Source organism: Telmatherina bonti, assembly GCF_933228915.1.
Source record: "Telmatherina bonti genome assembly, chromosome: 19".
Lineage (NCBI taxonomy): Eukaryota > Metazoa > Chordata > Actinopteri > Atheriniformes > Telmatherinidae > Telmatherina > Telmatherina bonti.
Window position 1 is genome coordinate 21,552,789 of NC_136617.1, and position 27,918 is coordinate 21,580,706.

Below are 27,918 nucleotides of genomic sequence, written 5' to 3' on the forward strand. Positions count from 1 at the left end.
GAACCGTACGCTCCCTCTCATCCCTTCCCGTCATGCAGCGCTGCTGCCTGCTCCTCCGTCGAGCCGCCATGTTGTCGGACTGAAAGCCTGGGGTGTCAGAGAGAAACTGGGGCCGAAATCCGTGACCATCCACCCTCTCCGCCGGTGAGTATCACCTTTTCTGTGGCGGGAATTGTTGTGGATATCATTTGTTCACGCATCGCTGCGGATATTATTGGTTTATTGGCTGTGTGGAGGGCAAAACCGGAATATTTTGTGAGGCTGAAGCGGCTGCCTCCCTTTCAGCTGCCTGCCCCCTTCTTCCCGTTGTGTCGGTCTTCCGCTTCAGACAGCTCTCGGGCCTTTGTTAGCATCCGCGTCACCGGGACCTGCGAGGCTGCAGACAAGGCAGACAGGTGGAGACACTTGGGTGTTTATAGTTAACAAATAAAAAATGTTCGGAGACTACCGAGGCTGTTGAAAACATAGGCTGAAACCCATGTTTGGCCACCGGTTCGAGCGTGTGACAGGAGGCCGTGTTATTGTAGGTAGACACGGGCAATGAACCCTCCATAACATATCCAAGACTGGCGTGAGTGGAAGCATATACATGAAAAGGAAGCCCCGGTAACTATCCAGAGCCTTTTCCACTAAGCATCTACATATTATTTTTTGTTTATTTGTGTCATGTCTGTGTGGAAAGAAATGTTTGTCTATCTAGATTATCTCCAGCTAGCTGCAGGTTTCTGCTCGTATTGTCACACCCCTGTCTTTGCCCGGTATGCGGTGGATTGATCCCGGGTATTGAATGATTAACCCTGTTAGACTATGGAACAGACTGCTTGTTTCCGGGTGCTAAGTTAAACCTGTAGCACATCAAGCCGTGTGCGCTTCTCTTGGGGGAGAATAACCGTGCTGTGTGGTGGATTTCCGGGTGATTTCTAGTATAACCATGGGAATGAAGAGCTAACATTTCCTTGTTGCTGAACGAAGAGTGGGACAGGAAAACAAAGGAAGGGCTACATATGTGAATGATCACTTGGCAAAGTGGTTTGTTTTAGCCTTTTTGAAGGTGTTCGGTTTCCAGGTTCATGGTTTTGTCTTTGAAGTTGGGATATTGCACATTGGTTTCAGCAGACTCAGAGAAAGCTGCATGCGTTTGAAGGTTCATAGTGTCAGGCTCTTGGAGAGGTAATTACTGTATATGGCTCAGTGTGAGAGATACTGCTTGCCATTTTTTTCATGGCCTGTGGGAACACTAATCTGAGTGCAAATTTTAACAGAGATTAGTTTGTTGGATAAAGAGAGGTTGTAAAATACAAATGATACCCCTCTTGAGGCTAAACACCATTTAAGCTGTTGCAAATATTGGCCATGCTCGATGCTGAGCTTTGACCTTTTGTATCCCTTGGAGTTTTATACCTAGTAGTCTATCCATCACTTTTTACTTTAAGTAACACGGCCCCCCTTTGACCCTTTTCAAAATGAGGACCACAAGTTTGTCTCCATGTCTGGCAAATAAAGTCACTAATCTGCCCTGTACAGACATACTTAGATAGTGTTGTTTTTCTAATTTACGCAATACACGTTGCATACTTTTAAGGAACACATAACAAGGACCAATGCAGTGTGAAGAATTTTCCAGTCATTCTGTTTAAATGTGTTTATTATAATTTGTATACATTTTGGAGTCTGGAGTTTATTAATTACAATAAATTATTCACGTAGGCAAATTCATATCTTCATCTTTTCAAAGGTATGAATTTATTGCAGGACACTTTTATTTACTCACAAGTGTTCAATCTTGTGGTAGTACTATATCAGAAATTCTGTGTTGGCAGATAGCAATGATCGTTATCCTTATCTCACCCAAGGCATACTTGAGCAATGTTAAAAACATATTTTGGCAGATAGAGCATTTACCATTAATTTTTGTTGAAGTGTTTTGTGGTACTGTTTAACTTTTTTTTTTTTTTGGTCATATTGAATACATACTTTCAGATATAAAATATAAGGATAACACACACTTTTCATCCTTAATGACGATATTTATTACTGTACTCTCTTCTCAGTATATGTCTGGTTTGTAAAACACACTTCTGTTGTGTGAAGTCTTGACAGATATTTTTTCCATTTCTTCTGTTTAATAAAACAGCCCTTTTTCTTTTATGATAGCTATAAGTACAGGACACGTTTACACTGCTGTTCTTTGGTCCACTTTTAATGTACCACAACCCACTTCCATTGATTTGTTTGGTGCACAGTGAACACCACCTGCACTCTAATGTACACCAAAGAAGCAAAATATAATCCAACTGAAACTTGGGGGTCTTGGTTCACTTGTAAGTGACATATCCAATGGCCAGAAAGAAAGTGACTATGCCAACCCCAATAAAGCATCAAGACAAATAAGGAACTGATGCAGATTATTGTTTGGGTAGAAGGAGAAACAAAGCCAAGAACATGTATTCAGAAATCATATGTTCTGCATGCTGCAGTAAAATGAGAAATTCCAAGACCAGTCATGGTCCAGTTTTACCGATCTGAACCGACCTGCTGATATCTCCTATTAAAATTTGGACCTGGCCTGTTTATGTGTCACCTGTAACCCAACCCAGACGATTACACATTAATAATTGTAAATACACCCCTGGTCCTACTTCATTATATTCCTTTATTTGTTCTTATATTTAATGTGATTTAATCTGTTTTTTAATTGTTTTTATTTACAAAAAAAAGAAAAAGACAAGATATTTTTTTTAATTTGCGGGCTGTTGGACTGGACCACCTCTCTGTTTATTATTTTGTTACTTGGGGGCTTCACTTGATTGAGAAAATACTGCATAAACCAGATATCCACCATCCCTGGTTTATGCTGTATTCTTTGATCCTGAATCACAGAACCAGCAGCAGAAAAATATCTCACTGGGTGTCCTGAACAAGCGATGGTAAGAACTTTCCTCACAATAAGCGCAGGGTTTGGAAATACTCTGCAAGGCTTTATAATAAAAGCGATCCCCGGGCCTGATTAGTAAAACATTAATGTCCCCAAAAACAAGAAAGAAGAAATATCTGCCTGCATGATATTTCATCTAAAATTTTTACCTGTAAACCTGTGTTTTTGCAGGAGTAAAACCCTGTAGCGAGCAGTTGTTTCTTCTAAGGGATATTGTCCAGGCGGTTTGTTCAACTTAAGTGCAGTTTGAACACAAAGAGGAAGGTATGATTTTTTTTTCTTCCCAGAAATAATAGCTCAATCTGACCGTTCTCTGGACTATTCTAGTGTGACTGTCCCCATAGTCTCCAATGATCTGAAAGAACAAAAGTAATTTGTGTTGGAGTAGTACATTAAGGTTTACACTACAGTTCCAACTTTGAACGTTGATTGTAAACCATTTGGAAGATGAAAACAAATACTTGACTTTCTTCTGCTCTTTCTCAACTTGTTATTGTTAAGGTTGTGGAACATAAATCAATCTTGTATGTAAAGTTAACGAAGCTCTGCATAATGTCACAATCAGAAGTTGTCTACAAGGCTCTTTGCAGATGACCATGTACTTGCAGTTTGTGATGGTGCCGATGTTTTGTTGACATGCTTTCCTACTCAAATGAAGTCTGCCACACAGAAACTCTAACAGGACTAAATATAAATTAGCTGTAGGTGTTCTCTCTGCACATCTCCTTGCAGGTATAATTGTCATGTTACCTGCAGGAGTTTTCCTGGGTTGTGTTTATTGTTCTGACTTTCTAATAGTAGGATCCTGTTAGTTTCTTATTTTGATTTCTTACTATGAGATTGCTGAATGATTTCCATCGTAGCTTGAAATATAATATTCAAAGCTGTGTGCAGTTGTTATGGTGCAAACACAACATTCAGATTTAGCCATTCCTACACAGTTAGATCAGCCAGGGAGAGAGCGCGTACAGCTTGAGTTGGCAGTAGCTGAGCTATTTTGAGAATGAATGAGGAGAGGGACTGGCAACCATGAGTTCAAATCAATCGATCAGAAAAAAAATGTTTTTTTAAAATTAGTTAAAAAAAAAAAAAACCTCACACACACACTTTTGCTTGTCCCTCGTACAAAGGGCTATTTTGTGGATTTGTGACAGCATCTGGGAGCATCTCCTTTTTTTCCATCGTAGCAGCCTATGCATTATGCTTCTCTCTTCTTAGACTGATGTGCAACTCGGAAGATTTTGACTAATCTTCCCACTGTGTTAGGCAGAAGTTTGGACACTAATCTCTGTCTGAATGATTCTTCAAGTTCCTTGGCAAAAGGTCTTGTAGCTGGAAGTATGCTTTTCAAGTTACTGTCCTCAGCAGAGAAAGAAATCACACTTCCTCTGTGTTTGCTGTAATCCAAGCTTCTCTGTGTTGTTTTGTTTGCCTGTCTGGTTAATGGCATGACCTCCCTCACTGTTTTTGTAAAAGATGGCTGAGTGCCGTCTGCATTGTTCAGGTGGTGATGGAGTGTTTTCCACATGTTTGATTCCATTTGTGGCAAAGTTGATGGGATTGGGGTGGGCGGAGGGTGGTTCATGTGTCACATGCACATGGTTGAAGGAAATTCCTCTTTAAATGACCTAATGATAAAGTACTATTTAAGTCAGGCTTTGCAAATATTTAGATGGTCCTGTCTGTATTTGTGTAACCTTGGATTGGGTTGTACTGGAAATTTTGTTGTGCTGGGATGCTGGCACAATGACAGTAAAGTTGTATTCTCATTTGTAATCAAGATGGTCAGTGAGTTTGACAGATGAATGATTAGTGTATTTAGCTAACTGTCTAACAAGTCTTGTGTAGCAGATGTATTCTTTTGTCACTGTCTTGGACAACAAGTAGACCTTGTTCTCTTGTGTAGTTGCTGTAAACTTAGTTTAATATCGGATGAACCCATTTCCTGCTGCTTTAGGTTCTGCTTACAGTGGCTATCCAGGTTATGAATAGCAGAAGGAGAAATTGTTGGGCGAAGTTCAAGATGATGGGGTTGGCAGCTGAATTGCATCAAGTCTCTTGCAACTTTCTGCAGAACAAACTGCATGCTTTGGCTTAAATGTTGTTCCGCAAAAAGTGAGATAACATCAGTGTGATTTTTATCTGACCTGCACGCTGTTCAGGATCTTGTATGTCAATGCTGATCCCCCCCCCCCCCCCCCAATTCTTCAATTATTTGTTTTGTTCTGAAATGCTGGTGCTAAATGAAAGCATCCAGTCATAGAAACTAGATTATCGCATTTTAATGAATAGATTTCATGTTAAACTTGGCAAAGCTCATCAAATTTTGTTTGTCCACCGTGTTTAACATTATGCTATTGTATGTGTGTGTCTTTGTACAGGCTGTGGTGGAATGAGCAGTGTGTGTGTGTTGAAGAGGAAAGCAGTGCTCTGGCAGGATTCATTCAGCCCCCACCATAGAAGTACATCTCCCAGCATGCCTGTGGTGCTGAGTAGCGGAGGACATGCCCCTCAAACTGGACAGACCCCTCAAGCCACACCCCCCAGCCAGCAGGTGTGTCCACCACTCTGACACCACCTTTCACTCAGTCATACATAAATGAGTGTATGCTAAAGAGATAGCTGAAAAAAACCTTACAAGCTTAAATTATTTATGTGTTTCTGTTAGTTAAAACAAATTAGAGACTAAAGACTGACATCAAACTGCCACCACAGACCCTTCAATCCAGTTGCATCATGGTCTAGCATGGCACAGATAGATGAAGTAGTCATCAGAGACGTCTATTCACTCTTTTTGTTTCAAGTCACATTTTGTGACAATTTTAATAAGTGAACAATTTGACCAAACTAACCTTTTGATGAATATATTTAAGCTTTCAGCTCAAAACATGAAGCCCAAAAAAACTCAAGTTCAATGTTATCTAGTTGGTGATACTTAATCTTGTGATATTAAGAGGGGGGAAAGCTTAATATTTGGTTTTAGCATGTCTATACCGGTTTTTACCTGCTGAATAATTAATTTATATGTTCAGCTCTGAAGTAAATGGTGTTAAAAATATTTTGGTAAAGACTGTTGCAGGGAGATTTTTAAGAAAACAATTGCTGATTTTATGTTTTCAGTATTTGCATTTAATATTATTTGCTTTAACCATCACTCTTATAGATTTGTTCACTTTTTTATTGCTTTTTAAGTCTATTCATGAACGTAATTATAAGCTCAATAAAACGCTGGTTAATAATTGAAGTCCTGTTCATGTTGGCATTTTCCTCCACTTATGTTCTCAGAGATTTGCCTGTTGCTGTTGAGATAATTTCATGTGCACATGCTTTCTTGTGTCTCATTTAAGGGTGTGGCGGGCGCAGGACGTTCCCAGGATGATGCCATGGTAGACTACTTCTTCCAGCGGCAGCATGGCGAACAGCCTGGCAAACATCGCTGGCCCACTGGGGACAACATACATGATTGTCAGGTATGTACTTATGTTGCACAAATACCAACATGTAGCCGTGATGGGCATTTTAATGGCTAAATTCTCTAGCAAACATTCGTTAACACAGTGTTAGTAATTAACAGAAACATGTGTTTTATAGATTTAGTTTCATGCCGTCGGCACATTGTAAGTTTAGATTGCTGATTTGAACAATCTGTTGACTCATTAAAGCAGTCTTGGCTTTGGTAATGTTTTAGGAGAAAAATTTATTATGTTAATTACAAACGAACTAAAGTGAATTAAAGTTTAGTTTATGTTTATCTTTTCTGAATAAGTGGGTTGTGTATGTGCAGGTGCGGTCCATGGATGAACTGAACCATGACTTCCAGGCTTTGGCTTTGGAGGGACGTGCCATGGGAGAGGTGAGCCACAAGTTTAGGTAGTTTTGGTAGTTTAGGTAGATAATGCATGTGGTTTTAATAACTGATCATAAGTTTATAGTTTCACAGCCTACAATTGTATTTTATATAAACCTGGTTGTTTGTAAACATATAACATTAAAATGACTGTGGTGTATTTTGTAGTTTTATGTCAAACTTTAATAGGAAATGGATCATATGCTTGAGCCTAAAGTCATGTTGAGTTTCCACTGTTTTACAAGAATGAAGAGCTTTGAAAACAAAGAGACTGAGCAGACCTGCTTTTTAATTTGAGCTGGTTGGACTGGCTGTTGTTGTAAATCAGATCCCTTTCCAGATGGTCTGATCCATCAGAATGGTTTGCCTTCCAGCAAACAATGTCAATTCCTTTTCTGAATGCTGGTTGACAACTGGTTCCAAATTAAACAGAGCTTGATCAGTGGAGTGTTTGTCACATGCAAGTCTTTTTTCCTGAGACGGCTGTCATGATTATGAAAACTTTCTGCAGCTTTTTGTCTTTTCTCCCACACTCAATTGATAATTACATTAATATTAAGAAATTCTGTTATGTTGTGCTCTGGCCTTTAGTTAGTTTTAGCTTGTTTGTTCTGATCAGTTCTGATAATATGCTTTTTTTTTTTTTTGAATATGCTTTGCTGCTATTAATTGCAATATCAAGAAGAAGAAGAATATTAACAGGCTACAGTAACATCTACAAAACTTGGTTTTCCTAGAAATGAAAGAAGTTTAGAGTTTCAGTTTAAGTCCAGATGCAGCAGAGTGTTTTTTTTGTCTGTGGCCTGAAGATACATCTCACATAAGTTTTAACAAAAAAAGTCTGTATATAGTGAAGGAAGAAAAACTGCTAAGTGTAACAGAAAGTGAGACTAGATACAGAGATAAACAAGTAAACTCCTGATAAGATGCCAGAGTCCAAACTCTGGAAATCTATCCCGCGATTGACATTTTAATTTAAAACACACTTTTAGATGTCTAGCTCTTGTTGCAGTTGTTTATTATACATGATTTACACTTGTTTATTGCATGTCAAAGTACTGACAGTGCTTGTTTTAATTTTTATGACTTTAGGAAGGTTTTTCAACATTTTGCCTCAGTTTGCTTTGAGGAATGCACCACTTTCGTGTATTTTAATGTTTCTGTAATGTGTAATGTAGGGATGTACCAATCAACATTTTTGACTCCCAGTACAAATCTGAACTTGAATTAGGAAATCTTCCAATGCAATACTATTCCAACGCCAGAATGTCATTAGTGTTGTTGTTGTCTTTTTATATGAGGCTTTAATAAACTTTACAAGAACAAAAAAAGATAATCACCACTATGCAGCAACACAGGTTTTAAGTGTTAAATGGTCAACCTCTAGACTACCCTTCTCTAAATAAAATACAATGGCTGCTTCATTTGATCAGCACAAAATGTAACATAAAAAAAATCAAGGTATCTAAATATCGAATATTTGGGGGGGGGGGGAAGATTAGTTAACATTCACATTATTGATAAATTCTTGCTCATGTAGCTGCAACAAAATCAGGCATTTAAAGGTCAAAAAGAAAAAAGTCCAATAAGTGTACTGTAAACACTATAAGTAACAGTGTGCATCTAACAAATCAGGCTTGGTACTGAAGGTGACCAAGACCAAAGTCTGTGTAACTATTCTTAAAAACAAAACCGTAGAAAGTAAGTAACTGAGGGAGTGACATAATTTTCAACTATTAAACATTAGCTGGCTGTTGTTGTTTTTTTTTTGTTTTTGTTTTTTTTTTGTTTTTAAAAATATATATAAATATAAGCATTTCTCCTTTCTCTGCTGTCAAACAATTCCTCTTTTCATCCATGATATTGGATCCTCTTTCACTCTCCTCACTGGTTGAAGAGGCACTCAGGAGCTTTGCTGCAACAGCAGCAAAGAGAGGAACGCCAGCATAGTTGTTTGCCCAGTACTGCAAAGGGCTGTCTTCCTCACCCATCAGTGGTTCTTTTAAATACATTTGCATTTGGATAACTGCTGCTTAGGCTCTTTGTGCAGGTTCATCATGTTCCCCTAGAATTCTGTCAGACAGACTGATGAAGCTGCTCTTACTTGTGCTTGAAGAAGAACAAGCTTCCATGCAAGCAACCTTTTCTGCTGGCTCTGGCTCTGTTCTCCCTTCTTTATGAGCTGATGCCTGAAGCAGTGCTTGTCAAGCAGTGCTTCTCAAGCTCTTGTATCAGGAGAGCCTTCAACCTCCTGATAGTTTCTCCATCTGTAATGAATCGGACAAAAAACAAAGAGAAATGGTTAGAGTACAACGTTAGTTGTTGCTGCTGCAAGAACTTGACAGACACACAGGTTTTATCTTTTGAGTTTAAAATTTAAACAGCATTAATATATTGGGCATTGATATAAAATATGTCTCAACTGTCCTTGTATCGAGTGTCCAGTTAAGTAGCAACAGTGTAAAGGGATTCACATTTGATGCTGCTGAATCCCCTGCTGACAGCTTGGAGTAGCATGCTTTTCATTGTTTTGATGCCGCTTTCTGCACTATCCTCCTTGTTGAGCAGGTATTTTAAAGTAGTGACTGCTGGGATTACGTCGGCTGCAGAGGAGGTTGCTGAGCAGATTTTTCTTAAGTCCTTGAAGGGTTCACTGTTTTTTCCAATAAAGCTCAGGCATTGACTGATGTTACTGGTAAGTTGTGGTGGCAGCATAAGCACAAAGAATCGCTTGTCTTTCAGAAGGCCCTTGATCATATAGAAGGAGCTTTTCTATCTTGTCTGAACGTCTTGAAAAAGACTAGCTGGGGTGGTTGTTGTCCCTGCACCAAGCATTTCACACTGCAGGTCTTCCATGCAGGGCAGTGCAAATTGTAAACGCTTTAAATGACAATCTGTCGGCTGATGAATCAGTAACACTTCGTTGTGACATTAGTCCTTTGTGTACAACAAGCTGCAGCATGTGAGGAGAACAACCAAGACTAGGAACTGCCAGGTCATAGCAGCTTTCATAATACTGGCGTTGATCCATAGATGACATGTGCTTGTTCCAGTTGGATCTCTCAGGGATTTAGCATCTCGGTAATGGGGGCTGCGATTGCTGCTCGGTTGTTTGAATCCCAGTACTTTATTTATTTATTTATTTATTTTTTTTTACCTGAAGCACTGACTACAGAAACTCTGTCCAAGTCATCGCGTTGCAGTGGCGTTTCCACTCTTGGAACAATGGCTTTACAAACACAGCATGTGTCTGTCTTGCTTTGGGGGGTTTCGACCATAAAATATTTCCACACTGTGGACATGTTGTGTTGAAACGTTTGCTAATCTGAGTGCTGGTCAATGTTAATCTGATACCTGCATAGCTTCAAACTGCAGAACAGATTTCATAAACGGATCTCATTGGGACGCAGACAATACACCTCTCACGAGTCACACACAGTCATTTCAGCAACATTGTAGATTGTAGACAGGATTGAAAATTTCCGATCCATGAATTAAGTTGGTTGATACCAATCCTGGATTGGATCAACTTTAGCCCTAGTGTAATCATCTTCCTTTTTCACTGTTTTTTCCTCTTTCCCTTTGCCCTTGCAGCAGCTCTTAACTGGTAAGAAATTTTGGGAGACAGATGACTCTGGGAAGGATGGACCAAAAGGGATATTTCTGGACCAGTGGAGGGACAGTGCATGGGGTGCCTCAGGTATTTTCTTTTTTGTATATGTAATACTTTTAAAACATACATATTTCCCTGACATTGATGAGTGTAAGGGGAAAATGTATATTTAGGTTCTGGTCTAAATCAAAAGTTGGTGTCAAAGTGAAATCTCATGATCTCCCAGATGCTCTTTGATGCTTCAAATAAAAAGTATGGCTATTTCTGCAGACATGAGATGTGACAAAAATATTCCTGATTTAATTTTTCTTTCTTTTTATTTTTCTGAATTAATTTCACTACACAAGAAAGGGATTTGCTTAAGCTCATTTGAATAGTACCTATTAGTTTTAATATGAAAATTTACCATTTAATGTTTCCCCATGAGACCCAAATGGAAAGCCATATTAACTTATTAGTCATAACAGAAGTCATTTCAAGTTTCCGTTCTTCTAGGTTCCATGTTTTATACTTTTTTTAAAAATAATATAAAACAGTAAAAAATATCAAATATAATGTTATTTATGTTTTTATATGATTGCTTGTTGAAATTATCCCCAAATTCTAGTTACTTCCCATGAATTCCCAATGGAAAGTTTCCAATTTTGAATATATTTGCATAAATCTTCCAGCTTAAGTTCCCATGTAAAGTTTCAAGAAATTTAATGGAAAATTTCCTTCCTTTTGCAATCCAAGCTGTAACTAACATTCCCTGTTCCTGTGCGGCAGATCACTCGGTGTCTCAGCCTATCATGGTGTCCCGTCGACCTGGCCAAGGTTTCCATGGTGGAGGTGACGTGGGCGTGGGTTCAGTGATGTCACCGCGGTCTGAAAGTGGAGGGTTAGGAGTCAGCATGGTGGAGTATGTTCTGTCCTCTTCACCGGCAGATAAACTAGATTCCTGCCTCAGAAAAGGACCATATGTAAGTCTTCAGTTTTTTTCTTTTATTGTTTTTACTGTCTATCATTATCAGCAGTTTCATGTCTTGTTTACTTTGATTGTTCTTTACAATCTTTGTTGTCTATTGCTAAAAATTGTGGCTTTATGTAATATTTATCAGTAACTCTTGGACCTGTAATGACATGAATAGATCCAGTGTAGAACCTCGTTGTCTAACCTCATCTTTGTCAGTCTATCTTCTTCCTTTATGGCGCTCCACAGATTGTATTTTTGTGTTTCTCTGTGATGCAGGGACAGAGAGATGGAGAGGTGGAAGAAGAGAAGAGGGAGAAGCCAAAGACAGTATTTGAGGGCGAGAAGCTAAAAGAGTTAACGGAAGGTGAATCTGATGTCATCAGTGATGTCATCAACCCTAATGGACTGCCTGTACAGAATGGCCTCGATGTCGACGTCAAGGAGTTTGGGTAGGACACAGTGAGACACCTTGTTAGAAATTGCTGTTATACAAATACTCAGATTTAGATTAAACCTCTGCCCCTCTCTCATCGTTGCAGTCGTCCCCCAGGCAACATGCCCGCCCCTGGCCCTGAGGGTGACCTGCTGGGAGGTCCTGGGGGAGTAGGGGCTGAAGGCTTGACACCCCTAGGGGGTGGAGGAGGTCCGAAACCTCCTGAGGATTTCTCTGGTGTGGAGCAAGGTGGTGTTACTATGGACCCCATGGAGTCGGTGATGGAGCCACTTCAGTTTGATTACAACTCTCAGATGCCCATGGACTCTGCGCCCACTGTGGGCTTATTTGATTACACTAACCAGCAGCAGGTAGGGCTGGAGGCAGAGAAAGCAGCATGTGTTCATTTATTATTAGCCCTCTTTTGAGACCAGGCTGACATTTTAAAGCGTGATTCTCCTCCCCCCCATGTCGTTTGCAGCTGTTTCAGAGAAACAATGCCCTGGCCGTGCAGCAGTTAACAGCAGCCCAGCAGCAGCAGTATGCATTGGCAGCTGCACAGCAGCCTCATATTGGTAAGTCTCTGCACATGTGTGTAAATGTATCTTTAATACCTCATGCAAATAAAAATATCTACTTTGTAAAGCTTAATTTAAGTTGGATCTACTATCAGTATTTAAGTCAGAGGAAAGCCTCTGAACTACTTTGATCATTCTATCTGTTCTTTCTTTTTTAATCTGTCACAACTCCTTGTGCCCTCTGTGCTGGGTTTAAACAATACTTTGTCATGGTGTCCATCCTGTTTTAAATTGCAGCCATATTTTCTATTCCTCTTTCCATGTGCACTTTCAGAACGGCAGTCCCTGAGCTTAATCCAATAGCATTCAGTAAATGCTATCAATGCAATTTTTGCAGGAATTTAGCACAATACTTGGAGATGCTATTGTCTGCCAAAGCTTTTTCATTGTCTTTTAACCCATTCAGACCAGAGGCACCAAGCATGGGCAATTTAATTCAGTGCAAGTTTTTAATGTCTGATTACCCTGTTTTAGGGCGATGGGAGGCGAAAGTGTTGCACCCATCTTGCCTAGTTCTTACTTATAGCAACATTATGTTGCCCATCTTTACGTCTTTACGTCTTTTCTTTTGAAAAAAAAAAAAAAAAGAAAAAAAAAAATGAAATGTAGTCTATGATGACACTTTCTGGATTCATCAGCTTGAAATTATGAAAGAGTGGCTCAGGGAGCATTGAACATCATTTTTGGATTAGCCATCTGTCTAGACCTTGACCTCACTGCAAATTTTTTTAACTCTCTGCCTCTCTTCTCAGATAATTCATGTAACAGGATAGAAATGAGAATTTCTTAACTGCATAAGCTAACTAAAACTGTCCCACTGTGAATAAAGGAAAATCCAACAAACTTGTGATGTGAACACAGAGTAATGACAAATCATTCCAAAACCCTCCATGCTGTTACAATCCGATGATAATCAGTAAATGTGCTGTTGATATTAAGTTTATTTTTATAAATGATTCATGGCTGATTCGACCACAAACATGGATATCTTTTACATGTATTTACACTCTAAGAGTTTTGTGTATTTGGTGTGAATATCCCTCTGATGAAAATATCAATGTCACTCTGGTTGGCATTTTTGCTTCATGTGTTTACCAGGACTGGCCCCAGCATTTGTGCCCAATCCTTACATCATCAGTGCTGCACCACCGGGAACAGACCCCTACGCTGCAGGACTTGCAGCAGCAGCTACGCTTGGTGAGACACGTGTTTGACACCTACCTAACCCTTGACAATTTTGATCTCCTTCATAAAGATAAACACAAACACAGTGACCTAACACCTGATATGTTTATCTTTTTTCTTCTAGGCCCAGCAGTGATGCCTCCCCAGTACTACGGTGTGACTCCCTGGGGGGTCTATCCAGCCAACCTATTCCAGCAGCAGGCTGCTGCAGCCAACAATTCGGCCAATCAGCAAGCGGCAGGCCAGGGTCAGCAGAACCAACAGCAGGTAAGATGGTTAAACAGATGTTTCTTTCAGTTCTTGTATGTCAATTCAAATGTTCATGAACACTGTTTCTTTGTGTTTGTCTGATAAAATGTGAATATACTGCTCAATTTTCATTTGTTTCACCCATATGTTTAAATGAGCAACATGACCTTCTGCTTTGTGGGGTATCTTCATGTTTTTCAAACATTAACTACAGGAGAGGAACATAATGGAACCTTCCAGTACTGTATGTTGCAGTACAGTTTTTTTTGGTTAAAAGGAGATTTGCTATTTTTGAGGCATGGTGTAACTTGGTGAATATGGCACTTTAAATGTATTTTTTCCTCCATTTTGTGAAGGTGATGCGTGCTGGAGGAAGCCAGCGCCCATTGACCCCCAGCCAGGGTCAACAGGGTCAGCAGAATGACCAGCTGGTTGCAGCTGCAGCAGTGAACTCGGCCCTTGCCTTTGGGCAGGGATTGGCAGCAGGTGTACCTGGTGAGTACCACAATTTGCAAATATGTTTTATTACTTTGAAAATAGTCCAGTTTACATTTGCTTTCACAGCAGTTTGGTGCACATATATTGGTTATAAATATTAAGATAGGGTTATGCACTCCCTCCCGTGGGCTCACCATCTGCGGGAGGAGCCGTAGGGGTCGGGTGCAATGTGAGCTGGGCGGCAGCAAGGGGCGGGGACCCTGGCGGTCCGATCCCCGGCTGCAGAAGCTGGCTCTGGGGACGTGGAACGTCACCTCTCTGGTGGGGAAGGAGCCTGAGCTTGTGCGCGAGGTTGAGCGGTTCCGACTAGATATAGTTGGACTCACCTCGACGCATGGCTTGGGCTCTGGAACCAGTACCCTCGAGAGGGGCTGGACTTTCTTCCACTCTGGAGTTGCTCATGGTGAGAGGCGCCGAGCAGGTGTGGGCATTCTCATCGGCCCCCAGCTTGGTGCCTGCACGTTGGGGTTTACCCCGGTGGATGAAAGGGTAGTTTCCCTCCGCCTCCGGGTGGGGGGACGGGTCCTGACTGTTGTCTGTGCTTATGCACCGAACAGCAGTTCAGAGTACCCACCCTTTCTGGGGTCCTTGGAGGGAGTGCTGGAGGGTGCTCCTTCTGGGGACTCCATTGTTCTGCTGGGGGACTTCAATGCTCACGTGGGCAATGACAGTGAGACCTGGAGGGGAGTGATTGGGAGGCATGGTCCCCCCCCTCTGAACCCAAATGGTGTTTTGTTATTGGACTTCTGTGCTCGTCATGGATTGTCTATAACGAACACCATGTTCCAGCATAAGAGTGTCCATATGTACACCTGGCATCAGGATTCCCTGGGCCGCAGTTCAATGATTGACTTTGTAGTCGTATCGTCGGACCTGCGGCCACATGCCTTGGACACTCGGGTGAAGAGGGGGGCGGAGCTGTCAACTGATCACCACCTGGTGGTGAGTTGGCTCAGATGGTGGGGGAGGAAGCCGGTCAGATCTGGCAGGCCCAAACGTGTTGTGAGGGTCTGCTGGGAACGTCTGGCTGAGTCCCCTGTCAGAGCGAGCTTCAACTCCCACCTTCAGCAGAGCTTCGAACATGTCCCGAGTGAGGCGGGGGACATTGAATCCGAATGGGCTGTGTTCCGTGCCTCTATTGCTGAGGCGGCCAGCCGGAGCTGTGGCTGCAAGGTCGTTGGTGCCTGTCGTGGCGGTAATCCCAGGACTCGTTGGTGGACACCAGCAGTGAGGGATGCCGTCAAGCTGAAGAAGGAGTCCCATCGGGCCTTCTTGGCCTGTGGGACTCTGGAGGCAGCTGATGGGTACCGACGGGCTAAGCGGCATGCGGCTTCGGCTGTTGCCGAGGCAAAAACTCGGGCATGGGAGGAGTTCGGCGAGGCCATGGAGAAAGACTTCCGGACGGCTTCGAGGAGATTCTGGTCCACCATCCGGCGGCTCAGGAGGGGGAAGCAGTGCTCCATCAATACTGTGTACAGTGGAGGTGGGGAGCTGCTGACCTCAACTCGGGACGTTGTGGGTCGGTGGAGGGAATACTTCGAAGACCTCCTCAATCCTACCAACACGTCTTCCCACGAGGGAGCAGAGCTGGTAGACTCAGGGGTGGACTCTCCTATCTCTGGGGCTGAAGTCGCTGAGGTGGTCAAAAAGCTCCTTGGCGGCAAGGCCCCGGGGGTGGATGAGATCCGCCCGGAGTTCCTTAAGGCTCTGGATGCTATGGGGCTGTCCTGGCTGACACGCCTCTGCAGCATCGCGTGGACATCAGGGGCAGTACCGCTGGATTGGCAGACTGGGGTGGTGGTCCCCCTTTTTAAGAAGGGGGACCGGAGGGTGTGTTCCAATTACAGGGGAATCACACTCCTCAGCCTCCCTGGTAAGGTCTATTCAGGGGTCCTGGAGAGGAGGGTCCGCCGGATAGTCGAATCCCGGATTGAGGAGGAGCAGTGTGGTTTTCGTCCTGGTCGCGGAACAGTGGACCAGCTTTATACCCTCTCTGGGGTCCTGGAGGGGGCATGGGAGTTTGCCCAACCAGTCTACATGTGCTTTGTGGACCTGGAGAAGGCATTCGACCGTGTCCCCCGGGGGCTCCTGTGGGGGGTACTCCGGGAGTATGGGGTACCGGACCCTCTTGTACGAGCTGTCCGGTCCCTGTACGACAGGTGTCAGAGCTTGGTCCGCATTGCCAGTAGTAAGTCGGATTCGTTTCCGGTGAGGGTTGGACTCCGCCAAGGCTGCCCTTTATCACCGATTCTGTTCATAACTTATATGGACAGAATTTCTAGGCGCAGCCAAGGGGTTGAGGGGATCCGACTTGGTGGCCTCAGGATTGGGTCCCTGCTTTTTGCGGATGACGTGGTCCTGTTGGCTTCGTCTGGTCGTGATCTCCAGCTCTCGCTTGAGCGATTCGCGGCCGAGTGTGAAGCGGCTGGGATGAGAATCAGCACCTCAAAATCTGAGACCATGGTCCTCAGCCGGAATAGGGTGGATTGCCCTCTCCGGGTCGGGAGTCAGGTCCTGCCTCAAGTGGAGGAGTTTAAATATCTCGGGGTCTTGTTCACGAGTGAGGGAAGGATGGAGCGTGAGATCGACAGACGGATCGGTGCGGCATCTGCAGTAATGCGGGCTCTGTGCCGGTCTGTCATGGTGAAGAAGGAGCTGAGCCAGAAGGCGACGCTCTCGATTTATCAGTCGATCTACGTTCCTACCCTCACCTATGGTCATGAGCTGTGGGTCGTGACCGAAAGAACGAGATCTCGTATACAGGCGGCTGAAATGAGTTTCCTCCGCAGGGTGGCCGGGCTCTCCCTTAGAGATAGGGTGAGGAGCTCGGTCATCCGGGAGGGGCTCAGAGTAGAGCCACTGCTCCTTCGCATCGAGAGGAACCAGTTGAGGTGGCTCGGGCATCTGGTCAGGATGCCTCCTGGACGCCTCCCTGATGAGGTGTTCCAGGCACGTCCTTCTGGGAGAAGACCCCGGGGAAGACCCAGGACACGCTGGAGGGATTACATCTCTCGGCTGGCCTGGGAACGCCTCGGGATCCCCCCCGCAGAGTTGGCAATTGTGGCTGGGGAGAGGGAAGTCTGGGCTTCCCTGCTTAGGCTGCTGCCCCCGCGACCCGACCCCGGATAAGCGGCAGAAGATGGATGGATGGATGGATGGATGGATGGTTATGCACTCCTATCCACAAGAACAAAATGTTCACTGTGTATGTACGGTTTCTATTTTCCTTTCTCAGGGTATCCAGTGTTGGCGCCTGCAGCTTACTATGATCAGACGGGGGCCCTGGTGGTCAACACTGGAGCCAGGAGTGGCCCTGTCCGCCTTATGGCCCCTGCCTCTGTCATTATATCTCCCTCCGCAGCACAAGCAGGTAACACAGTAATTCACTTTAAGCATATGATAAATATCCCAAACTTTAGGCTGCATTACCCTGAAGATTGTTTTGAAGACTAAACTACAAGATTACACGTTGTGGCTTTTAATAATGTGTTCTGAATGTCCAACCTGAACATGCAATTAGGAGATTATGAGACTGTGTTTTAAGTCCATGGTTAGAATTGTACCACAAGTTCTCATAGGTTTGTTTCCATCAGTATGTTATTGAAAACTGTTGTTAGAAAATGAAAACATAATTAAAATGATCTTTAATACTGTAGAAATGTGTTTTGGAACAGTGTATGTAATCCTTCAAAAACTGGGAAGTCACTGATTTGTTTTACTCCCCCAGTTGCAGCAGCAGCAGCCTCTGCAGGTGGTGCCAACGGTGGTTTGGGCGGAGGGGCGAATGGTCCATTCCGTGCCATGACATCTCAGCAGCCTCAGCAGCAGGGTGGCCCTGGCGGTGCTCTGGGAGGAAGTTCTTTCTATGGATCCTCCTCCCTCAGCTCCTCCTCCCAGAGTTCTTCACTTTTCTCACAAGGCTCTGCCCAACCTGGACCAGGGTCTGCCTCTTTGGGTTTCAGCCAGCCTTCCTCGTCCTCTCTTGGAGCAACTCTTGGAGCCACTTTGGGAGGTTTTGGCACTGCAGGTAAGAATGAATCTCTTCTCATATTTTTTAACTTCTCAAAATGAATAAAAAATGGACAGGAATATAATACTGCTGAAAGTAGATGGGGGGGGGGGGGGGAAGAAGAGGGAGGGTTAATATTTTACTTACCACAGATACCATTGTTAATATATCATGTCTTTGTCTCCCTCTAGTGGCCAACTCAAGTGGCGGCAACGGTTCCAGGCGGGACTCATTAACAGGAAACAGTGAATTGTACAAGCGCACACCTTCCAGCCTCACCCCCATTGGCCATGGAGGCTTTTATAATGGCACCTTGGGCTTCAGTCCATCTCCTGGCCCTGTGGGCATGCCCCTACCCAACCAAGGACCCTCCCACTCCCTTACACCCCCACCTTCCCTGTCTAATCACAGCTCTTCATCTAACCTCAATTTAGGCAAGTCTCTTCAATTTTTGGTTACAGGTCTTTAGGGTGTATTATACCTCATTTAAAACTGGGTTTAATTTGTGGTGAACAAAAATGTTAACTAATCTTATATGTATATGCTCATTTTATTTTAATCTTCCAAATATGTTCTCTTTTGTATGTAATATGTAAAGACCTTTAAGTTTGTCTGTGTCATATTGTACAAGTTTAAACAGTGATAAAGACCATCTTGTGATGGGAGTAAATTGTTCTTGTCTAATCTTAAACAAAAACAACAAAAAAATGGTCACTACACTGTGTACAGATTGCGATTATTTATTTTCTGTACATGTGTAGGTTTTGATTTATTACCTAACATCAACCAAACCCTAACACTACAGATTTAGTTCCCACAAAGATCACATGTTTTTGGAAGACATCTTCTGTAACGTTTATGCATGACTATACTTATGTAAACATGTGATACAATCAGTTTAAACATGTTTGCCGCTGCTATTCTAGAGAGAATAGCAAATATATAGCAATATCTTTTTTCAAACAGATATATAAGGGCTCATTATGATCTATTTGATTACAGTTTTGGGTGTTTTGAATGAATGGGTGAAGGAGAACGGCATCTTATGGGTTAATGTTTTCATATATTTTGAGTACTGGCATAGAGTAATCTGGATTTGTGATGCAAGACTCAACAGTCATTTTATAGCATGAAGAGAATATTGATTAAAAATAAAATTCTTGGTCCAGGCACTCAATGTTTAGAAATAAAAGGCCTTTAATAAAGGCTTTTAATTTTAATCTTGTCATTTTTATAATTTGGCATTTCAACATAATCCTATAACAGATTATAAAAAGCCATATTGAGCAGTGCAAAGAATCTCGACTGCAGTTTATTTTCATAAGACAAAAATTATTTTGTAAGAACACATTTATCCGTGCAATCCTTTAATGTTTATATTATTGTCTAATTGGAAAGCAAATGCATTTCATCCAATTTTTCCACAGTGGAAATATAAATGGAGTTTGTTTTATGTTTTAATGTTTGGAATAAGTCTTTTACATTTTCTTCTGATTTAAAAACCTTTTAGTTTCCTTGAGTCAAACCTGACAAATCTTTATTCTCTGTGACCCCACAGGAGGCCTCACCAATGGCAGTGGTCGTTTTATCTCTGCAGCTCCAGGGGCCGAGGCCAAGTACCGCAGCGCCGCCAGCTCAGGCTCTTCTCTCTTCTCACCTAGCAGCCAGCTGTTCCCGTCATCACGGCTACGCTATGGCATGTCAGACGTGATGCCTTCGGGCCGAAGCCGCCTACTTGAGGACTTCAGAAACAACCGCTATCCCAACCTGCAACTCAGAGACATTGCTGGTCACATCATGGAGTTCAGCCAAGACCAGCACGGCAGCAGGTACACACGGTCAAATCCCTCCTGCCTTAAATGTTACTTATGAAATACCAGTACCCTATGACTGCTCTTTCTCAGCTAAATAACATGTTTGCCCATTCGGTTTTATCCGCGGAAGATTCCTAAAACCTAACATATCACAAGGTTGCTGAGTAATATGCAGTGTATTAACATCACTGAATACACGGAAACAAATATTTTCAGACTAACCAAAAAAGATGAGCAACAAATCTTCTGGACTGAACTGAAGCTAGAAGCCAAATTAGTAATTTATGATTTCTGTTTACAAACCCTTTTCTTTTCCTGTTTACTTTCTCCTAATTCTGACTTGTGATCTGTCATGTTGTCAACTTTAAGCTTCCATCTGAGCCACAAGACTGATAATTGAGCTTTGACGTCAGTCTCCAGTAACACATGAACAGCTTTCTACATTTGTTGTTAGTCGCTTTTTGGAAAGACTTGCTGGAGGGTTCTGGACACTCGCTAAATATTGCGACAAAGTTGCTAAATTGGCAAAAGAGTTCACAAGAATGATGAAGGATCTGCTTCCAGTATATGCCTAGATGTGCTTTTGGAAGCGGTATAAATACATGTCTTTCAGAACATTACTTAAATAATTATAGTTTTTTTTTTTTGTTGAACACTGAATTTGGTGATCATTTGGAGATGAAATCTGAATGTAATATGTTACACAGCTCTAAATTATCGTGTGTTTTCTCAAAGTTCACCTCAATACAATCCTTCCTTGGATGGATTGTATTGCTTTCTGTGTCGGTGGCTTTGGGCAGCGTTATAATACGTTGTTCAGGATGCTGGTTTTGGGCTGAAATGATTTTTGCTTTTTTTTATGTTAGTGTTTGCTGGTGACCATTGAAGATTATGTTTTACACATATCCACTAGTGACAAGAAAATACTCAAAGCTCTGAGAGTTTCAGAATTGTTCCCAGTTTATACTGTTACTAACTTTAAACAGGTGAGTCTATGAGCATAAATGGGTAGTCTTTCATACGTGACCGTATTTTTTAGCAGTAGTGGTATTTTACATTTTTTACATGTTAAGTATTTTTGATGTACTGTCGGTGCAAATGATCTGTTACAATCTCTGCACTATTCTGTAATACAGAGATGTGCTAATTTGGCAGAAGGGGACCCTGGAGACCATTCTGGGGTACTGGTTTCAGGGTCCATTGGGTTGGAACCTGCTATGCCTGTGATGCAAACTTTTACACTGAAATGATCTATTTATAAGTCAAGATGTCTAGTCCGCACATTCCAGACGTTTTCTTCCTTCACTTTCCTTTTCATCTTCACCTGGCATCCATCACTTCACCTCACAGACTGCTCGGCTCCTTCAGTTCCTTCTTTGTACTTTCTCCAGTCTGAAATTCATCTCCTTTTGTCTGAGTTTTCCCTCAGGTTGAAAAAGATGTTTTTTTCTGTCTCACTTTATTGCTGTACTTGTTTGTTTGTCTTCAATGTTATCCAGACTTTATAAATCTGCTTTAGGTACTAAGTGGATTTCAGGAGGACAGACTACTTTCTATCAAGGCTTTCTTTTGTTGCCAAAGCAAATGAAAATTATTTTTTTAAGAATAAACAATTAAACCTGTGGTGAATACTTATTCTCTTTGGCTTTTAAAGGTTTATCCAGTTGAAATTAGAGAGAGCAAGTTCAGCAGAGCGCCAGCTTGTCTTCAGTGAAATCCTGCAGGCGGCCTACCAGCTCATGGTGGATGTGTTTGGAAACTATGTTATCCAGAAGTTCTTTGAGGTGTGTATGAGAAATTGAAGCTACCATGTGAAAATTTGCAATGTCTTAGGATTAACCTGGCTTTTCTTGTTCTCATTTTATGCTGTCTAGATGTGATGTATGCATAGTATTAAGTTAAAAGGATTTAAGAAGTAACAGGATTGTTTTGTGTGTGTTTTTAGTTTGGCAGCTTGGACCAGAAACTGGCCCTGGCTGAGAGGATCCGAGGTCATGTGCTGTCGTTGGCTCTGCAGATGTACGGCTGCAGGGTCATTCAGAAAGCTCTGGAGTTCATCCCCTCGGATCAGCAGGTCATTGTAAGTGCAGTCATACTTGTTTGACCGGGAGATTGTAAATAATAAAACCTACTGTCTTTGGATTCAAGTGACCTTAGTTAAACTTGTCTTTCCCTGGTGTAGTTTAGTGTTTTTGTTTTTCTTTGCTGAAAGGGGGAAAAAGGCTTGTATTTTAGTGTCCCAATTTCAAAGAATATTTATTATCCCTGCGCTCACGATTCAGTTGTAAAGGTGAGAACGTTCCTCATAGATCACAAATTGCTATTTATACAGCAGAATGCTGCATAGATGAAGAGGTTCGCACTGAGAACATTTTTCATTTTCAGTGTGAGGTTTATGTTGGAGCTGCTTTGTGTAACAGCGGGCTGCTTGCGTGCTCTCTGTCATCAGCACTGAATGAGGCTAATGATACCACAGTTTATATGCAAATGTTTAACTGCAGGTAGCACAGCAAATTTACATGGATATTGACAGAAATAATTTGCTTAAATTCAGTGGTAGAAACAGTTGGCATATTACAGTAAAAGAGAAAGTTACCTATCTTTCCGTAATGGACCCCGGTCAATTTCCCAACAGGGTATCTGTTCAAAGTCCAGTGTTATTTGTTGGGCAGTGAGCCACGGTGAAAAAGAGTTTGCAAAATGTCTTCAGGCAATATTTGATTCCTCACAAACAATTACACATCCCTTTCTCCCTCTGCTGTTTTTCTGCTTCCTCCTCCTCGTCCCTGCAGAGTGAGATGGTGCGTGAGCTGGACGGTCATGTGTTGAAGTGTGTGAAGGATCAGAACGGTAACCACGTTGTGCAGAAGTGTATCGAATGCGTCCAGCCTCACGCATTGCACTTCATCATTGAAGCCTTTAAGGGACAGGTGGGTCCCTTCTGTGCTCACACACAAACTATTTTCTCATTCAATCACTGAAGCCTGCTATTGCCTGGCTGACATCCACAAAAACACACACACACTTTGTTAGCGCCATGAGGCGGCAAGCATATTGAAGTACACAGACACATACAGTCCTTTGCAGGGATAGTTTACGTTGCCTTATTAACAGAAACCTCACCTCAGTGACAACCACATTTGACCTAAAATCTTAATGTTATATTAACATAGTGTTATGGTTTTTTTGTGTGTTCATGCATGTACCATTTGTTAAGCTGACATGAAAGGTTTCAGTTCTGGCACATCACTCAGGAGGCTTTTACAGTAAATCTCAGTCACGTTAGCACAGTCTTGTCATTCATTTGCATGTTGTGTAACTACATATTTCCTACTGGGTGGCTCAGATTTGTTTGTGTAGCTGGATGCAGATCAGGAATTTGTTTTCACTTTCCCTGAAGCGGAGGGTTTGGTCTGAAAGCACGTCCCTACTTATTTTTCTACTCTGTCAAGGTTTTCTCTGCACCTAAGTGAATGGGTTTTAAGAGAGGAAAAAAGTACATTGTCATGTTCACTTCACTCACCTTGGGTGTGTTTCTCAGGGGAATTTCTAACAATGAATAATTCCTTGTGTCTCAGGTCTTTGCCCTCTCCACTCACCCATATGGCTGCCGAGTCATCCAGCGCATTCTCGAACACTGCCTTCCCGAACAAACTCTGCCTATATTAGAGGAGCTCCATCAACACACAGAGCAGCTTGTGCAGGTAATCAACCACACAAATAATCACTGTGTGCCTTTTTCCACTTTTTATAAATTTTCAGGATGACAACTCATATTGGTTCAAATAATCTCCTCTCTGAGCCTCCAGATTTTGGAGTTTGGCATGCTTTTACTTGACGTCAGAAGCACCAGCTGTCCCTTCAAGTTTTATTTACTGTGTCTCTGTGGTTTGTTTTATTTAGGACCAGTATGGGAACTATGTCATCCAGCATGTTTTGGAGCATGGGCGAGCTGAGGATAAGAGTAAAATAGTGGCCGAAATCAGAGGCAATGTATTGGGACTCAGCCAACACAAGTTTGCCAGGTAAATTCCACTGGAAGATATCAGTTCATCTTTACGGGTTTCATGTTTACACAGTATTGAGCATGGTTTTACTTTCATTTCTCTGCAACTGCAGCCACACCTTTTCAATGTGGCACACAGCATGCAAGATTTCTTTTTTTTTTTTTTTTTTTTCCCCTGCTGACTCCTTTCACTTAGATTTTGTAAACACATTTTTCAGAGCTCAATGACCAAAATGACTCTTTTGCTTCTTTTTCCAGCAATGTGGTAGAGAAGTGTGTGACCCACGCATCTCGGGCAGAACGTGCAGTGCTGATAGATGAAGTTTGCAGCCTGACTGAGGGCCCCCACAGTGCCTTATACACAATGATGAAGGACCAGTATGCCAATTATGTGGTGCAGAAGATGATCGACGTGGCTGAGCCGACACAGCGCAAAATCGTAATGCATAAGGTTGGTGAAGGATGGTCACTAAATGTATTGAATCAAAATGTTGGGATTGTGGACAAATTTCTAAACTTTCTTTTAGCTTTGACTGGAATTACTGGTGGGTAGCAGCCATACTGTATGACAGTTGTCCTTAGTCTTGACGAAATGCAGCATCTCATGGATAAGTTCAGACATGCAGACGGTTTGATGGTATCTGCATGAATGATGGTCTAGAAACCATTGTTTTGGCGAGACTTTTTCAGTGAACTCATTCAAAAATAATTTACATTTACACGATGACTCTAAAGCAAGCCAGTATAAAGTAATGTCTGATCCAGCAAAATAACTAGTTAATACAAACATTTTTTGTGATTTTCTTAAATAAATAAGGGTAATTTTAGTTATCTCTAGATTTCAAAACCTGTGAACCTTAAACAGTTATTTATCACTGATAAATGTCTTTGATAGGTAGTTATTAAGCGCTTGAAACGGGTATACAAATTTTTTTTCCATGAGTTGCAGTCCTGCCGGCTGTAGATGTTGCCCTGTACCAACACACTAGATTAAAATGACCAAACTTTTCCAGAGTTAAAACAGCTTCATTTGCTTCCTCTTCTCTTGATTATTTAAACCTTGTCCAGAGTTATCAGTGAATCTTGTGAGCTTTAAAGGCTCTGCATTGCTGAAACTGCAATTGTGCACCGCATGGGTCAGCTGTGTATAACTGGGTGTGTTCCTGAAGTGCCCACATAAATGGACAGCACCACAAAGAACACTGTAACTAATGTGAGTGTTTGTGTGTCCACACAGATCCGGCCTCACATTTCCACACTGAGGAAGTACACGTATGGAAAACACATCTTGGCCAAGCTAGAGAAGTACTACATGAAGAACGGCGTTGACCTGGGTCCTCTTTTAGGCCCTCCCAACGGCATCATGTAAACTGACCCCACTCCAACCTGCCCATCCTGAAATCATGTCTATCCCCTGAAGAGAGCCTCTCCACCACCCTTCAGGGTCACCTTGTCCATTCTGTTGTCGATTGGCCCGACCCAACTGACCTTGTCAGAACTTTGAGAAAATATCATGCCCCGACCCACCCCCAATTCTCTATCCACTGAGGATGCAGAGTACCCCTGTGCCACTGTTTCCATGACAACCGTTTGGAAGGAGCCTGTTGCTACAGGCAGCCTTAGTTTTCTTTTTTGTGTCTTTGTTTTCGTTACCCCTCCCCCACCATCCCCCCAGCCCCGCTGAACTGGGGGAAGGAGTTTAGGGGATGGGGGGAGGAAAGGGAGAGGTGAGACCTGGTCCACCCATCACTTCACTCCCCCCTGGATTTGTTTCCCTTTCATCTCTTCCTTTTGTTATTTGTGATGAACTTTCACTTTTTGCTACTGCTGCGCACACAATCCTGGCATCCCTTCCTCTTTGTCCCTGATCCACGGCTATTTACCACTATGAGATGGAACGACTATTTAATTTGTCTGACGTCACAGAATCATAGACAAATACACATGCCATCAGCTAACCAGCAGACAGATCATTTAGCATGGGAGATTCGTTTTCTGGTCTTGCTTCTATAAATATAACGTGTATACTTGGTGTAGACCTTTGCATATATATATAAATATATATATATAAAACTTTGTAGTTTTTCTGGTTTTTGATGTTGAATCTGTATCTATAATGTATCCTAGTAGTGACCACATACTTCTGACTGTATAATTGTACATTTGTAAACCCTTGTAATGTAAAAGTGCTTTACCACCCTTTTTGGTATGAGAGAAAAAGAAAAATTCACTCTGGAAAAAAAAAACAACAAAAGAAAAAAGGATTTAAAAAAAAAAAAGTGCATTTCAGTGTATATTCTCACCTCCTTGGTTGTGACATACGAGTTGTTGTATATTGTAAATTGTAATATCAAATTTTTGTTTTGAGAAGCCCTTTCTATACAGCGTAGTCCTTGTACAAAGATTTGCCACGCTTGGTTTTATCTTGATCTTGTCACTGCTTAACTTAATACTTCATCTTCCCACTGACTCCCAATTGGACACGTTCTGTTAGACTTGGTGGTGTCTCGTTTGTTTTTTTGTTTTTTTTCCTCCCTTGGGTTTTTCTTTTCTTTTTTTTTTCTTTTTTTAAGATCTTTTTATAGGAATGCTTTACCCCATGAAATATTTGTGTATGGGTACGCTGCCCCCTGGCCCCTCAATTACCCATGACTGTTTTCAGGGGTAAACCCTTCGATTGTACAGAGGAGATTCTTTGTGTTTTTTGGAATTTCTCTAGTGCTGTAAGTGCTGTATCATACTGTCAATGTCCTTCTGGGTGAGAGAGGCGGCCCGCCACAGCGCGGTGTACATTTGGAGCAGCCTTGTGTATATTTACTACGAGCACACCTGTAACCATATGTGTATAGTTAACAGAACCTGTGTATGCTTATTGCCTGGGCAACTATTTTTTGTAACTCCAGTTGTAGATTGTCTCTAAACAATTGTGTGATCTTTATTTTGAAACCAAACTGAACAAAAAAAAACTTTGAAAATTTTACAGTCTTGTGTGCTTTATATACAGAAGTTTCAGCTCAAACAGATGTTCTTTAGTTTTTTTTTTTTTGTTTGTTTTAATGGAAGAAAGTTTCTTATGCTGTCATCTAAAGTCTGCAGTGCAAGTACACAACATGAGTCAGGGAAGGGACATAGTGCTTTCTCCGTAGTTTCTCTATGTATTTGGTTGAGGCTTAAAACTTGAAAATGACCCTCACTGACAAGCAGTAGCATTAATTAATGAGTGATGCTCTAAACAATCATCTAACTCGTCTATCAATTGAAAGACATTTAAGTTGACTGATGAAGTTGAGCAATGGGAGTACAAAGGTGAAAAGCAACACAAGATATCTGAGCGTGAGAGAAGATTTAAACTAAACTGCAGACTTCAGCATCTATTCATCTAAACGCATCATTCCCTTTTGTCTGAATCAAGATAAACTAGTTCGTACCTGTTTGTTTTGAACAGGCTGCCTCTGAGCGGAAACGCTGTGCATGTTGAGCTTTGAAAATAAATCCAGCTGCAATTGTGGCCTTAATGCTTTGGATTTGTTGATTTCTTAAGACACTAACAAAGACACCAGAAGTAAGAATGTTCTACAGTGTTTAATATAAAAAGTGCTTTATTCTTATAATTTTACAGCCGAATTGAATTTGAGTTATTTTAGATTTATGTAATGCATTTTATACTTCCCCCTCCACCATAACAAAAATTGTTATACTTTTTCTTCACCGTTTTATCTTTAGAGATTTTGTTACTTCGTAGTTAAGAAATCTAAAACAGAATATGAATGGCCTTAAAGGCTTTTTAAAAATATTT

The 27,918-nt window shown here is 41.9% G+C and overlaps 1 protein-coding gene across 1 annotated transcript; it reads left to right on the forward strand.

Moving 5' to 3' along the window:
• Nucleotides 1-62: 62 nt before the first annotated feature.
• Nucleotides 63-27,596, forward strand: pum1 (pumilio RNA-binding family member 1). The gene is made up of 23 exons (XM_079258255.1): nt 63-144; nt 5,317-5,489; nt 6,283-6,405; nt 6,720-6,788; nt 10,377-10,482; nt 11,164-11,357; nt 11,627-11,799; nt 11,890-12,154; nt 12,265-12,358; nt 13,460-13,558; nt 13,671-13,813; nt 14,152-14,290; nt 17,529-17,663; nt 18,021-18,320; nt 18,494-18,736; nt 19,861-20,131; nt 21,771-21,900; nt 22,062-22,196; nt 22,909-23,046; nt 23,695-23,820; nt 24,020-24,141; nt 24,381-24,573; nt 25,360-27,596. Exons 2-23 carry the CDS (start codon nt 5,328-5,330, stop codon nt 25,489-25,491), a joined length of 3,492 nt encoding a protein of 1,163 aa, XP_079114381.1. The 5' UTR covers nt 63-144; nt 5,317-5,327; the 3' UTR covers nt 25,492-27,596.
• Nucleotides 27,597-27,918: the final 322 nt, after the last annotated feature.

What these genes read in the sequence shown, in the direction of transcription:
- pum1 (XM_079258255.1), top strand. Translation starts at nt 5,328, where the DNA reads ATGAGCAGTGTGTGTGTGTTGAAGAGGAAAGCAGTGCTCTGGCAGGAT. An exon ending in ACAACATACATGATTGTCAG is followed by an intron (nt 6,406 to 6,719) that starts GTATGTACTTAT and finishes GTGTATGTGCAG; the next exon opens with GTGCGGTCCATGGATGAACT. An exon ending in CCTCGGATCAGCAGGTCATT is followed by an intron (nt 22,197 to 22,908) that starts GTAAGTGCAGTC and finishes TCGTCCCTGCAG; the next exon opens with AGTGAGATGGTGCGTGAGCT.